Here is a 16,802-nt window from a genome sequence, read left to right on the forward strand (position 1 = left end):
TCTGTCCTTCTCCTTGGCCTTCCATCCTGAAACTAATGGCCAAACTGAGAGGACTAATCAGTCTCTAGAACAATATTTAAGGTGTTTTATCTCTAACTGTCAAGATGATTGGGTCTCCTTCATTCCCCTCGCCAAATTTTCCCTTAATAACCGGGTCAGTAACTCGTCAGGGGTCTCCCCCTTTTTCTGTAATTTTGGGTTTAACCCACTGTTCTCCTCCATTTTTCCTGGTGGGTCCAACAATCCCGAGGTAGATGTCGTTCATCAGGGACTGTGCACAGTCTGGGCCCAGGTTCAGAAGAACCTTGAGGCATCCCAGAGCATACAAAAGACTCAGGCAGATAAAAGACGTTCTACTAACACCTTGTTTGTGGTCGGGGATCTGGTGTGGCTGCCTTCAAAAAATTTGCACCTTAAAGTTCCGTCCAAAAAATTTGCTTCCCAGTATATAGGGCCGTACAAGGTCAGTGAGGTCCTTAAGGGTATGTTCACACGTAGTCAACAAAAACGTCTGAAAATCCAGAGCTGTTTTCAAGGGAAAACAGACCCTGCTTTTCAGACGTTTTTTTACCAACTCGCATTTTTCGCTGCGTTTTCACGCCGTTTTCGCTGCGTTTTTTACGTCCGTTTTTGGAGCTGTTTTCATTGGAGTCTATGAGAAAACAGCTCCAAAAACGTCCAAAGAAGTGTCCTGCACTTCTTTTGACGAGGCTGTATTTTTACGCGTCGTCGTTTGACAGCTGTCAAACGACGATGCCTAAATAACAGGTCGTCTGCACAGTACGTCGGCAAACCCATTCAAATGAATGGGCAGATGTTTGCCGACGTATTGGAGCCCTATTTTCAGACGTAAAACGAGGCATAATACGCCTCGTTTACGTCTGAAATTTGGCCGTGTGAACATACCCTAAGCCTGTCTCCTTCCGGCTGGAGTTACCCCCGTGTTTTCAAATAGACAACGTGTTCCATGCCTCCATCCTGAAACGCTGCTCCCCGTCCTTGGCTACCTCGAGGAAACTACCGGTCCCTGTTCTCACCCCTGAAGGGGTAGAATTTGAGGTGGCCAAGATTGTGGGCAGCAGGATGGTCCAAGGCTCCCTCCAGTACCTGGTCCATTGGAGAGGAGACAGGACTGTGGAGAGGACTTGGGTACCCGCCCGGGATATGTTCCCACCGGGTTATTGCTTAGGAAGTTCCATCTTCGGTTCCCCAACAAGCCAGGTCCACCTAGGATGGGTCCACTGGCCCCTCTTAAAAGGGGGGGTACTGTAAAGGATTTGCCAGACACAGATTCTGTGTTAACGCCCGTGGTTAATCAGCCTTCACATGTTCCTAGGTCTTCTAGAGTGACTCGTTCTGCTACCACTCAGGCTGGTAGGCTGAGGAGTGGGAGAACCTATCACAGCCTGGCCAGACGGTCCTAGCCCCCGCCCTTGGTCTACTTATACCTTAATTTGCTGCTTGTCCTTTGCCTGTGATTCTCTTGCTTCCTGGCTCTGCTGTTCCTGCTATTACCATTGACCTCTGCTTCATATTGACCCTGCTTGACTGACTATTCTCCTGTTCTGCTTTTGCTACCGCGTACTCTCCTGGATTGACTCGGCTCGTCCGCTACTCTGTTGCTCACGGTGTTGCCGTGGGCAACTTCCCCTCTTCCCTTGCTTCTGTGTTCCCTTGTCTCGTTTTGTCTGTCGTGCACATAGTGAGCGTAGGGACCGTCGCCCAGTTGTACGCCGTCGCCTAGGACAGCATGTGCAAGTAGGCAGGGACAGGTGTAAGGCCAGACAACAGTTTGATACTGCATGGGTAAGCTACTTTCATCTAGCTGCATGTGTATTCCGTATTAATGACTTATGCAAAATAGGTGCCCATTTGCACCAATAGTTATAAGTCATATACCATTTAACTGGGGTTTTGCATAGTCTTTTTGATATGTATATACCTTCTGATGGTTTTCAGGTGCTAGTAACTTATCTATTTATTTATTATGCACCTTTGTACATCCATTACATGTATATGCTACAATACTAGCACCAATATATATATATGTGTGCGTCTGGCCTCCTTTTCTCCCACACTGTGGTAGTCATCCTTGTCTTTAACATGTGAGCAATTATATTTATTATTTTTGTCTTGTTATGTGTCAATAAAAATAAAAATGACAATTTTTTCATCATAGTTCGGTTTTGACTCATTTTTTAGGTTGTTGTTCTAGGAACAGATGCAGACTGATTAACCACGGGCGTCGACACAGAAGCTATGTCTGGCAGATCCTTTACAGCAATGTTCCTAATTTTATTTACCTCTACATGCCATGACTAAGGACACGAGCTGTGTCTGAAACGCGTAGGCAAATTATTATTACGAACCACGTCTCATTGCGTCCCGATATTTTAAACTTTGTTTATAAATAAAATTAGGAACATTGCTTCCTTTTAATGATTTGTCAGCGCTGGATTAAATTTCCTTTTTCTCTTTATGATGCAGTATATCTATGTCTGAACAGCAGAAGGCAGATTAAGAAAGACCATAGGCCCTGGGCTATTACCCAAACTTGAGCCGCCCTGCTCCACCGCCACCCTGCCACACCATAACTATTGTTAACAATACCTTTTTGTGCAAACATTAACAATTGGGTGTTATGATTCCCCTTGTCAAAGGGCTGTGTCCCTACATACTGACAGTAACCAACTATCGCTGACAGTATCACACTGTGCAGGGACAAATCCTCCTGACAAGGGGAATGGTAACACCAATTTGTGTATCGGTCCTGGATTGCACAAAGACTTTTTGTGAAATGCAAGGATTTCCTACAATAAACATGTCAGGAGAGGTGACAGATTCTCTATAAATCTAGTGACTCACAGGTGCGAAGTCTCAGATTCTAGTGTTTTTTTCCCTCTTTTCTTCTCCATCCGGTCCAGACTTCATGACGACTTCTCCTGGCCATGACTCATTTCTACAGAATTTTCCACTCAGATGTCTTCGGCTCTTCACTTCTCCAACATTTCCACACCTATAAACGAAGATAAAATTATCATGGTGCCACACACTGTGTTCCTAAATATAATAGCACCAAACACCACGCCCCTGAATAAAATAGTACCAAAAGTAAAGCACTATATACACACTGCCCCCTGTAGATAGTGCTACAGAGCGCTCCCATCTTGTATATAGTGTCATACAGTACTTCCCCACTTGTATATATTGTCACACAGCGCTTCCCCCCTTGTATATAGTGTCACACAGTGTTTCCCCCCTCGTATATAGTGCAACACAGAGCCTCACCCCTTGTATATAGTGTCACACAGCGCTTCCCCCTTGTATATAGTGCTACACAGTGCTCTCCCCCTTGTATATAGTGCTACACAGCACAACCCCCTTGTATATAGTGTCACACAGCGCTCCCCCTTGTATATAGTGTGACACAGCGTTTCTCCCCTTGTATATAGTGCTACACGGCGCTCCCCCCCCCCTTGTACATAGTGGCACACAGTGCTTCCCCCCTTTTATATAGTGCTACAAAGCAGACGCAAATACAAGTGAATGAGGCTATCGCTAGCACCTGGGCGCCCTCCGGTACTAGCGACGCCACCGGGTATGAGGGGGCCCGTGCGGTCATGTGCGGTTCGGGCCTCCTGGGATCTTTGGGCCCCAGGCGGTCGCCCAAACCACCCTAATGATGATCCGCCAATGCCGAACAGGTATAGTATCATGAACCCTTTTACTGCCCTAGACCAGCACAGATGTTACCATTACCCTCTTCACTAATCTGGAGCACCAGCAATGTTACCATAAAACACTATACTGCCCTAGATAATAAGGGATGTTACTATTAACCTCTTAATTACCCTTGACTACCATGGATGCAACCATAACTGCCCTAGATCACAAGGAGTGTTACTATTAACCTTTTCACTACAAGGGTATTACCCATTGCTGCATGGGAAATCAAGACTATCTTTCTGTTTTCTGAAAAGACACTTGAGAAAATGTAAGTTGCAAATATGCTGGTGAAAGAGGTCCATACGCTTTTGCTTGCACAGGGGCCCTTGGTTGTCTGAATGTCCTAATACACATCTTCTAAACATTGTGGTTTGTAATTGCTAGTTTTAGCTATATGCACAGTAGACAAAGTATTATATAACTTAGGAAATCCTAAGTCACATTTAGAACCTGTTGTTGGTCGAAGCAACCAAGAGAAATTAGATCCTTTGCCATCAATATAAACGACACCTAAATGTTAGTTAAAATATTTTTAGGGACACAATAGGTAGGAAATGAGAATGCATTCACTTTAATGCATTCTGATCACCAGTAATTGTGAGGTTGGATACAAAATATTGATATTCGAAATGTAATAACTTTTATACAGAATATTCAGCTGGGCAAGATTTAAAACATCTGTTACAGGCTAACCTGCCAGCGAAACAAATATTTTCCAGCTGATGTTCAGGAGGAAGGAGAACTTGTTGATCATTGCCCTTTCCATGCCCTAATGCTCTATGCACATTGCATTTGCAGTATATGCAGGGCCGCCATCAGGAATTTCAGGGCCCCCTACAGCTAAATTTTCTGGGCCCCCCCTACCGTGGCACCGCCTGTTAACGGTACTCCGTCCAGCACTATATCATGGTACCCAGGGCCGCCATCAGGGGGGGTATTAGGGGTACTGATGTGAGAGGCCCGGCCAAACCTAATTGAAAGGGGGGCCCGGCAACTGCCACGACTTGCCTTTGGTAGAAAAAAAAACAGGCCCCTGCAATGGGGCCGTTTTTTTCACCAAAAGAATGTCGTGAGCTGCGGGCCCCCCTTTCAATTAGGTTTGGCCGGGGCTCTCATATCAGTACCCCTAATACCCCCCCTGATGGCGGCCCTGGGTAGCATGGGGGTCGTCATGGGGGCTGTTAAGCACCGCCACCTGTGCGACCGATCGCACGCACCCGCAAAATCCCGCGCATGCGCACCTGCGACCGCCTGGAACCGCGCACCGAATTTTGAGGAAGATTTTGACCTGCCCACACTATCTTGCCGCGTTTTTTGCCCGCGGCGATTGAGGACAGCAGACAAAAAACGCAGCGAAAAATGCATTTTCTGCCTCCCATTGATTTTGATGGGAGGTCGGAGACGGAACAGTGGCAAGAAAGGACGTGCTGCTTTTTCTTTTTTCCGCGACTGGCTCCCATTGATTTCAGATTAAATCAATGGGAGGCGGTTTTGGAAGTTGTTTGGTGCTGATTCTGACGCAGTGTCCGAGTCAATATCAAGGCCCAAAAACTCTGTGAACTGGGCCTTATTGTTAGGGCTTATTCAGATGAACGTGTAATACATCCGTGCAACGTGCGTGATTTTCACGCGCCTCGCACGGACCTATGTTACTCTATGGGGCCGTTCAGACTGTCAGTGATTTTCACGCAGCATGTGTCCGCTGCGTAAAACTCACGACATGTCCTATATTTGTGCATTGTTCGCGCATCACGCACCCATTGAAGTCAATGGGTGCGTGAAAATCACGCCCAGCACTTCCGCAGCAGTATAAACTATGAATGAAAACAGAAAAGCACCACGTGCTACAAACATACAAACAGAGTGTCATAATGATGGCGGCTGCGCGAAAATCACGCAGCCACGCATCATACGCTGCTGCCACACGGAGCTGTTACGGACCTTTTGCGCAAAACGCCATGTTTTTGCGCGCGCAAAAAGCACACGCTTCTGTAAATCCGGCCTCAGGGTAGGAACACACTAGGCATGAACACTGCGGATTTTATGCAACACATTTTATTGTGGAAAATCCGCAGCGTATTACAGTCGCAGCAGAGTGGATGAGATTTGAACAAATCTCATCCACACGCTGCAAAAAGAATTGGCCTGCAGTGTGGCTTTTTAAGCCGCAGCATATCAATTTATTCTGTGGAATCGCTGCTCCTCTGTTGCGGAAATGCTGCGGTTCTGCCGCAAAAATCACAAATGAGAAAAAAAAGGCACTTTTTTAAATTTATAAAAAAGTTTAGACTCACCCCGGCCGTAGTCCTGGTGACGCATGTCACAGGATGCTTTTCTGTTTTCATTCATAGTTTATACTGCTGCGGAAGTGCTGGGCGTGATTTGCACGCACCCATTGACTTCAATGCGTGCGTGATGCGCGAACAATGCACAAATATAGGACATGTCGTGAGTTTTACGCAGCGGACACACGCTGCGTGAAAATCACTGACAGTCTGAACGGCCCCATAGAGTAACATAGGTCCGTGCGAGGCGCGTGAAAATCACGCACGTTGCACGGATGTATTACACGTTCGTCTGAATAAGCCCTAACAATAAGGCCCAGTTCACAGAGTTTTTGGGCCTTGATATTGACTCGGACACTGCGTCAGAATCAGCACCAAACAACTTCCAAAACCGCCTTTCTTGCCGTTGTTCTGCCTCTGACCTCCCATCAAAATCAATGGGAGGCAGAAAATGAATTTTTCGCTGCGTTTTTTGTCTGCTGTCCTCAATCGCCGCAGGCAAAAAACGCAGCAAAAAACGCGGCAAGATAGTGTGGGCAGGTCAAAATCTGCCTCAAAATTCTTTAAGGAATTTTGAGACAGATTTTTTCGGCCTGCAAAATACTCTGTGTGAACAGGGCCATACTTAAACAGCACTTTGAGACACTTTACTCACTGTGTCAGAAGAACTGCAGGCTCCCACTCCAGTCCTCGTCAGGCGATGTCTTCGGTCCAGATGTCCAGTCCTTCACCTCCAGGCTCCAGAAAATGGCGGGGATCGTAGAACTCCTACCGCCGCGCAACAACTGGACTCCTCCCCCTCTCCTTACGCAGCTACGCTCTGGAGGAGGAGGAGGCGGAGGCGGGCCAGCAGGTAACTAGTCTGTGCGCCGCTCTCCCTGTGTGGCTGTCCTTGCCAGTCTTGTGGTGCGGGCGCACCGCTTCCCTCTTGCCGGCGGGCACAAGCAGGTTGCGCGCCGGCGCGCCTGCGGTCCTTTGTGCGCACGCTTGTGTGGTCGAGCGCGCACCGACAGGCGTTTGCGGTCGAGCGCGCGCGCAAGCGGGCGGTGTTTCACGGCGGTGTTTTACGAGAGGGGGGCACGCAGCTCACGGAGGTGTTTGACGAGAGGGGGGCCCGCAGCTCACGACATTGTTTTGGTGAAAAGAACAGGCCCCATTGCAGGGGCCTGTTTTTTTTCTAGCAAAGGCAAGTCGCGGCAGTTGCCGGGCCCCCCTTTCAATTAAGTTTGGCCGGGCCCCCTACAGTAGTACCCCTAATACCCCCCAGATGGCGGCCCTGAGTATATGTTAGGAAATATATGGGGTATACAATTTTTTTGGGGGGAAAATGCTTCTGTATAGAATTTCATGGTGCATATGTCCAACATACACTGCAAACACAGAGTGGGACATGCATTCTGTCACTAATGCTGAATAAGGGTATGTGCACACGGTAGCAGGCTTTTACGTCTGAAAAGACAGACTGTTTTCAGGAGAAAACAGCTGCCTCGTTTCAGACGTAAATGCTCCTCCTCGCATTTTGCGGGGCTTCTCTGACAGCCGTAAATTTTGAGCTGTTCTTCATTGAATTCAATGAAGAACGGCTCAAATGACATCTGAAAGAAGTGTCCTGCACTTCCTTTGACGAGGCTGTATTTTTACGCGTCGTCGTTTGACAGCTGTCAAACGACGACGCGTAAGGGTATGTTCACACGAGGTCATTACGTCCGTAATTGATGGACGTATTTCGGCCGCAAGTACCGGACCGAACACAGTGCAGGGAGCCGGGCTCCTAGCATCATAGTTATGTACGACGCTAGGAGTCCCTGCCTCGCTGCCGGACAACTGTCCCGTACTGTAATCATGTTTTCAGTACGGGACAGTTGTCCTGCAGCGAGGCAGGGACTCCTAGCATCGTACATAAGTATGATGCTAGGAGCCCGGCTCCCTGCACTGTGTTCGGTCCGGTACTTGCGGCCGAAATACGTCCGTCAATTACGGACGTACTGACCTCGTGTGAACATACCCTAAATGACAGGTTGTCTGCACAGTACGTCGGCAAACCCATTCAAATGAATGGGCAGATGTTTGCCGACGTATTGTAGCCCTATTTTCAGACGTAAAACAAGGCATAATACGCCTCGTTTACGTCTGAAAATAGGTCGTGTGAACCCAGCCTTACATTGAGCGTGCAACTGACAACATGCTGGGCAGTAAAGTTTGATGCTTTATGGTGCAGGATGAATATAGCTCAGCTAAACAGAGCTCAGTGTAGCTGATTCTTCCTGTCAACCATACTGTAAATAGCTTAACAGAGCTATTTGTCATATAATCCTGGAAGAATCAGTAGCAACTCATTTATATTACTGATTACATTTGAATTGCAAGACAGATTAATGCTGTCTTGCATATTTCATATCTGTGAACTATGTTCTTTTTATTATCATTATGTTTTAAACGGCTATTAGGCTGGGTTCACACGTAGTCTGCTGACGAGATTTTTGGCGCGGAAACCGCGTCGCAAAACTCGCCGAAAGTGGCCGAAAATGCCTCCCATTGATTTCAATTGGAGGCGGAGGCGGTTTTCTCCCGTGAGCTGTAAAACCTTCTCGCGGGAGATAGAAGGGACATGCCCTATCTTCGGTCGTTTACGCCTCTGACCTCCCATTGACATTGAAAATGTATTTCGCTGAGTTTTATGCCCGCAGCTCTCAATGGCCGAGGGTGAAAAAAGCCGCGAAAAATGCCGTGAAAATCAGAGTGCAGGCAGAGAAAAATCTGCCTCAAAATTCCAAACAAAATTTTGAGGCAGATTTTCCGCCTGCAAAAAACTCTGTGTGAACCCAGCCTTATATGGTTTATTGACTTTTTCTTCGTGTAAAGTGTATACTGTAGTGTAATTACGTAAATATAAATTCACTGATAACATGGTAATAGACATGAGATTTTGGTCAGTGATGGTAATGTTTTTAAATACATACTAATAATAAAGGCAAAGTTAACTGGGCAATTATCTGGCAGACAAGCGTTCATAGAACTTTGTAAAGAGAGCAGTGATCAGCAGATGAACGAGAAAACGCTCGATCATCTGCTGGTCGTATCATTTTATAAAAGTAAAATATTATCGTTGTCGGCAGCACATCTCCCTGTGTAAGGGAGACACGCTGCCGACATGATAATAACGTATGGGGACGAGTGATTGAAGTAACGACCGGTCGTCCCCATCTATAGCTCCGTGTGACAGGAGCAAACGAGCGCCGATCAACGATGTCTATCTGTCTATCTACAGGGGGGCTGTATGGCGTTCCCTACAGGGGGGAGCTGTATGGCGTTCCCTACAGGGGGGGGCTGTATGGCGTTCCCTACAGGCGGGGGCTGTATGGCGTTCCCTACAGGGGGGGCTGTATGGCGTTCCCTACAGGGGGCTGTATGGCGTTCCCTACAGAGGGGGCTGTATGGCGTTCCCTACATGGGGGGGGGCTGTATGGCGTTCTCTACAGGGGGGCTGTATGGCATTCTCTACAGGGGGGGTTGTATGGCGTTCTCTACAGGGGGGCTGTATGGCGTTATCTACAGAGGGGGCTGTATGGCGTTCTCTACAAGGGGGGTCTGTATGGCGTTCTCTACAAGGGGGGTCTGTATGGCGTTCTCTACAGGGGTGGCTGTATGGCGTTATCTACAGAGGGGGCTGTATGGCGTTCTCTACAAGGGGGGTCTGTATGGCGTTCTCTACAAGGGGGGTCTGTATGGCGTTATCTACAGGGGTGGCTGTATGGCGTTACCTACAGGGGGGCTGTATGGTGTTATCTACAGAGGGGGCTGTATGGCGCTAACGCCATACAGCCCCCCCTGTAGAGAACGCCATACAGCCCCCCCTGTAGGGAACACCATACAGCCCCCCCTGTAGGGAACGCCATACAGCCCCCCCGTAGGTAACACCATACAGCCCCCCCCTGTAGAGAACGCCATACAGAGCCCCCCCCCTGTAGTGAACGCCATACAGTGCCCCCCCCCCCGTGTAGGGCATGCCATACAGCGTCCCCCCCCTGTAGGGAACGCCATACAGCCCCCCCGTAGGGAACGCCATACAGCCCCCCCCTGTAGGGGACTCCATATAGCCCCCCCCCCTGTAGGGGGGCTGTATGGCGCTCCCTAAAGGGGGGGGCTGTATGGCGTTCCCTAAAGGGGGGGCTGTATGGCGTTCCCTACAGGGGGGGCTGTATGGCGTTCCCTACAGGGGGGCTGTATGGCGTTCCCTACAGGGGGGGCTGTATGGCGTTCTCTACAGGGGGGGCTGTATGGCGTTCTCTACAGGGGGGGTTGTATGGCGTTCTCTACAGGGGGGGTTGTATGGCGTTCTCTACAGGGGGCTGTATGCGTTATCTACAGAGGGGGCTGTATGGCGTTATCTACAGGGGGACTGTATGGCGTTATCTACAGGGGGGGTCTGTATGGCGTTCTCTACAGGGGGGTCTGTATGGCGTTATCTACAGGGGTGGCTGTATGGCGTTATCTACAGGGGGGCTGTATGGCGTTCTCTACAGAGGGGGCTGTATGGCGCTAAATGCCATACAGCCCCCCCCTGTAGGGGACGCCAAACAGCGCCCCCCCCAGTAGGGAACGCCATACAGCCCCCCCCTGTAGGGAACGCCATACAGCCCCCCCTGTAGGGGACGCCATACAGCGCCCCCCCTGTAGGGAACGCCAAACAGACCCCCCCTGTAGGGAACGCCATACAGCGCCCCCCCCCCTGCAGGGAACGCCATACAGCCCTCCCCCCTGTAGGGAACGCCATACAGCCCCCCCGTAGGGAATGCCATACAGCCCCCCCCCCTGTAGGGGACGCCATACAGCGCCCCCCCCAGTAGGGAACGCCATACAGCCCCCCACTGTAGGGAACGCCATACAGCCCCCCCCCTGTAGGGGACGCCATACAGCGCCCCCCGTGTAGGGAACGCCAAACAGCCCCCCCCTGTAGGGAACGCCATACAGCGCCCCCCCCTGCAGGGAACGCCATACAGCCCTCCCCCTGTAGGGAACGCCATATAGCCCCCGCCCTGTAGGGAACGCCATACAGCCCCCCCTGTAGGGAACGCCATATAGCCCCCCCTGTAGGGAACACCATACAGCGTCCCCCCTCCCAAAAAAATGCAACCTACAGTGTGTCCTACTAAAAGACATGTATCCCCTATCCACAGGATAGGGGATACATGTGTGATCGCTGGCAGCGATAAGGAGAACGGGGGACTGAAAGTCCCCTGAAGTTCTCCATGACTATCCTCTGACTTCCGGCGTCTACGCAGCTCACTAAAAATGAATGGAGCGCTGGTCACGCATGCGCACAAGCGCGACCGGCGCTCCATTCATTTCTACGGAGCTGCCGACACAGACCCCGGAAGTCCGAGGTTTGTGATGTAGATCTTCAGGGGACTTTCGGTCCCCCGTTCTCCTTATCGCTGCCAGCGATCACACATGTATCCCCTATCCTGTGGATAGGGGATACATGTCTTTTGTTTAATGGCAGAGTGGGGAGATACCTCCCTGCTCTGCCGTTGTGTTCAGTGGCGTCCCGCTGTAGCAGCCATAGCGGCTGCTAGCGGAGCCTCCGGCCATGGTGGGGGCCCGTGCCGCAGGCCCCGTAGTCACCACTACGGCTGCTATAGCGGTAGTTACGCCACTGGAGGGGGGAGCAATAGCAGACAGAGAGAGAGAGACACAAACACACTGCCCATACAAGTCTATGGACAGGGAAGAGGGAGCAGGAGAAGGGAGCAGGGAGAAGAGATACCTACACAAAGACACTGCCAATATATGTTTATGGAGAGGGGAGGGGAAAAGGAGCAGAGTGAGAAAGACACATCCACACAACTTGCAGGTTCTGGTAAGATTTGTATCTCATCCCAGTGCTGGATTCTCAGCTATACTGCTCCTTACTGCTGGATAATCTACAATATGCTGCAGTTTCTGTATATGTAATAGAGATAGGGGAGCAGGATTCTTCTCTTCTTTGTGTTCCGTGCATAGAAGACATGTTAGCCATTAGACTTTATCAACTTTCTCAAGGACAACTGAGAATTAGAGAGCGAGCCTGCAGAAGGAACACAAAAAAAAAAAGATCATATACAAGTCATATAATGGCCAGTAATAACGTTATTCGTCATGTACGACTGTTCCTTGGTGTCTCCTCTTTGGTGAAACATTAATTAGAAAATTTAGATTTTAACCTGTCTGGTCCTGTATTTTTCCTGAGATAAATGGTTCCAGATATGTCTAGCAAGCAATTATCTCTCTCTCTGCAGAATTAACATGAAAATATCATCACAACCTAAACAGGCATGTTAGTAGAACATTTGGAAAATATATCTGTTCGCTAAACAGTCATTCAATTCACAACTCTCTAATGTCTTTGAACAACCATATTTAGAGACATTACTTGAAGCTCCTTTCCCCAATGCAAAATTTATAACAGTGCCACCCAACTATGAAAGGGGTTGTACAAGACTAGACAAATGGCTGCTTTCTTTCAAAAACAGCACCACACTTGTCCACAGGTTATGTGTGGTATTGAACTTCAGTAGAGCTGGGCTGCAATAAAAAACACAACCCCAACCACTTTTCTTGCCACTTTTGAAAAGTGGTGAACAATATGGAAAGTCGCATATTATAGTGCCATAAAAGTGGCGTAAAAGTTTCGATAAATGACCCCCTTTATATGCCTAATATAAATTAAAATCTAATAGATAAATGTTAAGAGCCATAGTAGCACATCAATATCGTATAACGTTGCAATGTAAAAACTACATTATTTCCCGTTGTTTATATAGCGACAACATATTCAGAAGTGCTGTACCAGGATTATCACCATTCACATCAGTCCCTGTCTCCAATGGTGCTCAAAATAATTTTTCCTATCTCACACACATGCTCTTGCATTGTTGGATGTACATAGAGAAAACCCATGCAAACACGGAGAGAACACACAAACACCATGCAGAAGTTGTCTTTTGTCAGATACAAACCAGAACGGCAGTGCTGCAAGGCAAGAGTACTAATCATTGTGCCACGCTGCTGCCCATGCAATGACCACCATGGAACCTTACCTTAGTCTGAAGTTCATTGATCGACTATAAGCTAACATAAATAGTAAATTACCCACAGTCCTCCCGTTTACTATTTGAATGCTTTAGTTTGTACAAATGTTCATATGTTTTGTGACAATGTTTGTGGAGCAAACAAGTATTTGCATCAGAAATAGAAGAATAAAAGGTTTCTAGTTCTGCTATAGACTAGTCACAGTTTTATAAGGTACAAAAACATTTCATTTTGTAAAGCAAGATTACTCTAATTCCATACAGAAATTCTTTTTTTTTAAGCGTGTTCCTATTTGTTCATGTATTGGGAAAAGTGTGATGCATGAATGCAGTTTAAAGTTCTGCACTTAGAATTTACTTTACTTTTATGCTTTATAAACATTAAATATGTAATCTTAATATTGCACAACTGCATAATAAGGGTAGATTCACATGCGGCAGATTTTGTTGCAGAAATTTCTGAGACTGAAAACATTTCCATTTATCTGAATGGAACTTGCAGAAATTCATGTGCTCAACAGAAATTTCTCCAACAAAATCTGCCACGTGTGTATCCACCCTAAAAGATACAATTATTACTATATTAGGTCAGTAATGCTCAAGGAGGCCCCACATTTGTCTTTTCCTGTTTGTTTACATCACAGATCAATTAATCTTCTTCTTCATTTAGGCTCTCGGAAATCACGAATTTGACAACGGGGTGTCTGGTCTTCTGAGCCCATTCCTTATGAATGTACAATTTCCAGTTCTGAGTGCTAACATTAAATCCGACCAACACATTGCATCTAACATCACTGGATATTTTCAACCATATAAGATTCTGGATGTTGGTGGTGAAAGAATTGCAATAGTTGGATACACCTCGAAAGAAACCCCAGTATTATCTGATCCAGGTGAATGCTTTCATTCCTATGCTGTGACACTTTCTGTGCATAATGTGCATTAAAATGAACACTTGCTAGTTAGGAAATAGCATATACAGAAATACATTAACCAGTTCAGGACCGGGCTATTTTGATCCTTCAGGACAAGACACCGTTTAGCCCTTTTTAGCACTCGTTAGTTAACCCGTTAGTGACCGCCAATACGTCTTTTAACTGCGGCCACTAATGGGCTTTATTCTGATGCATATGCCTTTTTACGGCACTGCATCAGGATAAAGTAAACAGAGCAGGGAGCCGTCAAATCTCCCTGCTCTCAGCTGCCCGACGTAGCTGAGAGCTGGGGACATCCCTGCTCTGCCGAGTGAGATCGATATTAGTATAGATCTCACCCGTTTAACCCCTCAGATGCGGTGCTCAATAGCGTGCACCGCATCTGAGTGGTTTTGGAGAGAGGGAGCTCTCCCACCGACACCCGGCGATAAGATCGCCGAGTGTCTGTGTCTCCAATGGCAGCCGGGGGCCTAATAAAGGCCCCCAGGTCTGCCTGTAGCGAATGTCTGCTAGATCATGCTGGAGGCATGACCTACCAGATGCCTGTCCGTTTTAAACGGACAGGCAGTAATACACTGCAATACAAAAGTATTGCAGTGTATTATAATAGCGATCGGAGAATCGCATATTAAAGTCCCCTAGTGGGACTAGTAAAAAAGTTAAAAAAAAGTTAAATAAAGTTAATTAATTAAAACATTTGAAAAAAAATTAAAAACCCACTTTTTCCCCTTACAAAATGCTTTACTATTAAAAACCCAAAATAAAGCAAAAAAGTTACACATATTTGGTATCGCCGCGCCCGTAATGACCCCAACTATAAATCTATTACATTATTTAACCCGCACGGTGAACGCCGTAAAAAATTTAATAAAAAACTATGGAAATTTTCTGTGAATCCTGACTTTAAAAAAATGTGATAAAAAGTGATCAAAAAAACGCATCTACTCCAAAATGGTACCAATAAAAACGACAAGTCTTCACGCAAAAAAAAAAGCCCTCATACAACTGCATCGGCGGAACAATAAAAAAGTTATGGCTCTTCAAATATGAAGACACAAAAACAAATAATTTTGAAAAAAATTTTACTGTGTAAAAGTAGTAAAACATACAAAAACTATACAAATTTGGTATTGTTGCAATCGTAACAACCCGTTGAATAAAGTTATTGTGTTATTTATATCACACGGTAAACGGCATAGATTTAAGACGCGAAAAAGAGTGGCGAAATTTCAGGTTTTTTTCTATTCCCCCCCCAAAAAAAGTTAATAAAAGTTAATCAATAAATAATGTGCACCTCAAAATGGTGCTGTTAAAAAATACAACTTGTCCCGCAAAAAACAAGACCTTATATAGCTATGTCGACGCAAAAATAAAAAAGTTATAGCTCTTGGAATGCGACGATAGAAAAACGTAAAAAATGGCTTGGTCATTGAGGTTTAAAATAGGCTGGTCATTAAGTGGTTAAACAGCTCTAACTTTTTTATTTGTTCGGCTAGCGACTGTATGTTTGCAATGTTTTTTTCCATAGACAATGCAGGTTTATTTTTGTATCATTTTTATACACATCTTTTTTGCTATTTTAGAATTTTTAGGCTTAAAGTTTGAAAATAATAGTAAAAAAATAAGCTTTTTCACATTTCAGCTATTTTTTTTTGGTAATAACATAGTTTTAGCCTAAAATAAACCTTTTATTTGTGATCGTCATTGTCTACCGTAAATTTTAATATATTAGATGTCTTTATTAGGGTAATTGGCTCAGGGCTAGCGTTACGACAATGATTGGCGGGGGGAACGTTTTTTTTGGGGTGGGTATTTTATGTGTATTTATTATTACATTTTTTTGCACTTTATTTAACTTTTATTTTTAAATTACTATGGTCTGTCCCTCAAAGGTCAGAAAAGACCTTTGGGCGACTTTATATATATATTTTCTTTCTTTTACACCATCTTTTTCCACTGTAACTGGGGCTGAACAGCAGCCCCAGTTACAGGGGAAATCAGCCTTGTGCTGGGTCTAGTAACGGCATTCCGGCGATCATGTGACCAGTCACATGATCACCGGGACCAATAGAGACAGCGGTGCAGCTGTTTCTCCTCAGGGTCCCCGGCAGTCACTGACTACCGGAGACCCAACATTCAGCTGTCCGATCGCTCGGGCAGCAAGTTAAAACCCGCGCCGTAAATAGTCTATGGGGCGGGTTTTAAGGACCCTGACCGCTGGCTGTAAAAACACAGCCAGCGGTCGGGAACCAGTTAAAGGTAATGTTTCATGTATTTCATTTAGTTTGATTAAAGGTGCTGTCCCGTTTAGAAAACTCATTTTCATATACTTTTTTAAGGAATTTTGAGTTAAAAGGGGGGGGGGGGGTGTCCCATGTTCAGGTTTCTCATTTCCTGGCCAGAGTGAAGAGCAGCTATAAAGAGTGTCTCTTGCTCTGGAGAATCTGTCCTGTTCCGTATTACAGAGAAAACCGGTTGAAGTTAATGAGCACTGTGTAATGGCTAATTTCTCCTGTGGTGGTGCTGCAAGGAAATCGAACATTTACTGCCAAGTTTTTTAACAGGAAGTCTGAAGAAGCGGCAAATTTATAACAGAGGTGCACGCTGTATGATAAATTTTGCTCTCTGGCTCTTAATATGAAGTGAAGGTTGACTGTTATTTTTAATACATGTGGTTTACAAGTGGCCATTTGGCATTTCTAAGATCATAGAACACATGAAGAGATATTGTATTATGTATGTAATTCACAAGATTCGGGCAGAATATATTGGTCAGGGTTCAGGTA

At 46.4% G+C, this 16,802-nt stretch overlaps 1 protein-coding gene across 1 annotated transcript in view; it reads left to right on the plus strand.

Annotated features, from left to right (window-relative positions):
* The window catches only part of NT5E (5'-nucleotidase ecto), an 89,403-nt gene that overhangs the window by 27,157 nt on the left and 45,444 nt on the right, over positions 1-16,802 (plus strand). Inside the window, exon 2 of the mRNA XM_075862106.1 lies at positions 13,752-13,974. Within this exon, the coding sequence (XP_075718221.1) occupies positions 13,752-13,974 (223 nt within the window). The remainder of the gene's footprint in view (positions 1-13,751; positions 13,975-16,802) is intronic.

Source organism: Rhinoderma darwinii, chromosome 4 (genome assembly GCF_050947455.1).
Source record: "Rhinoderma darwinii isolate aRhiDar2 chromosome 4, aRhiDar2.hap1, whole genome shotgun sequence".
NCBI lineage: Eukaryota > Metazoa > Chordata > Amphibia > Anura > Rhinodermatidae > Rhinoderma > Rhinoderma darwinii.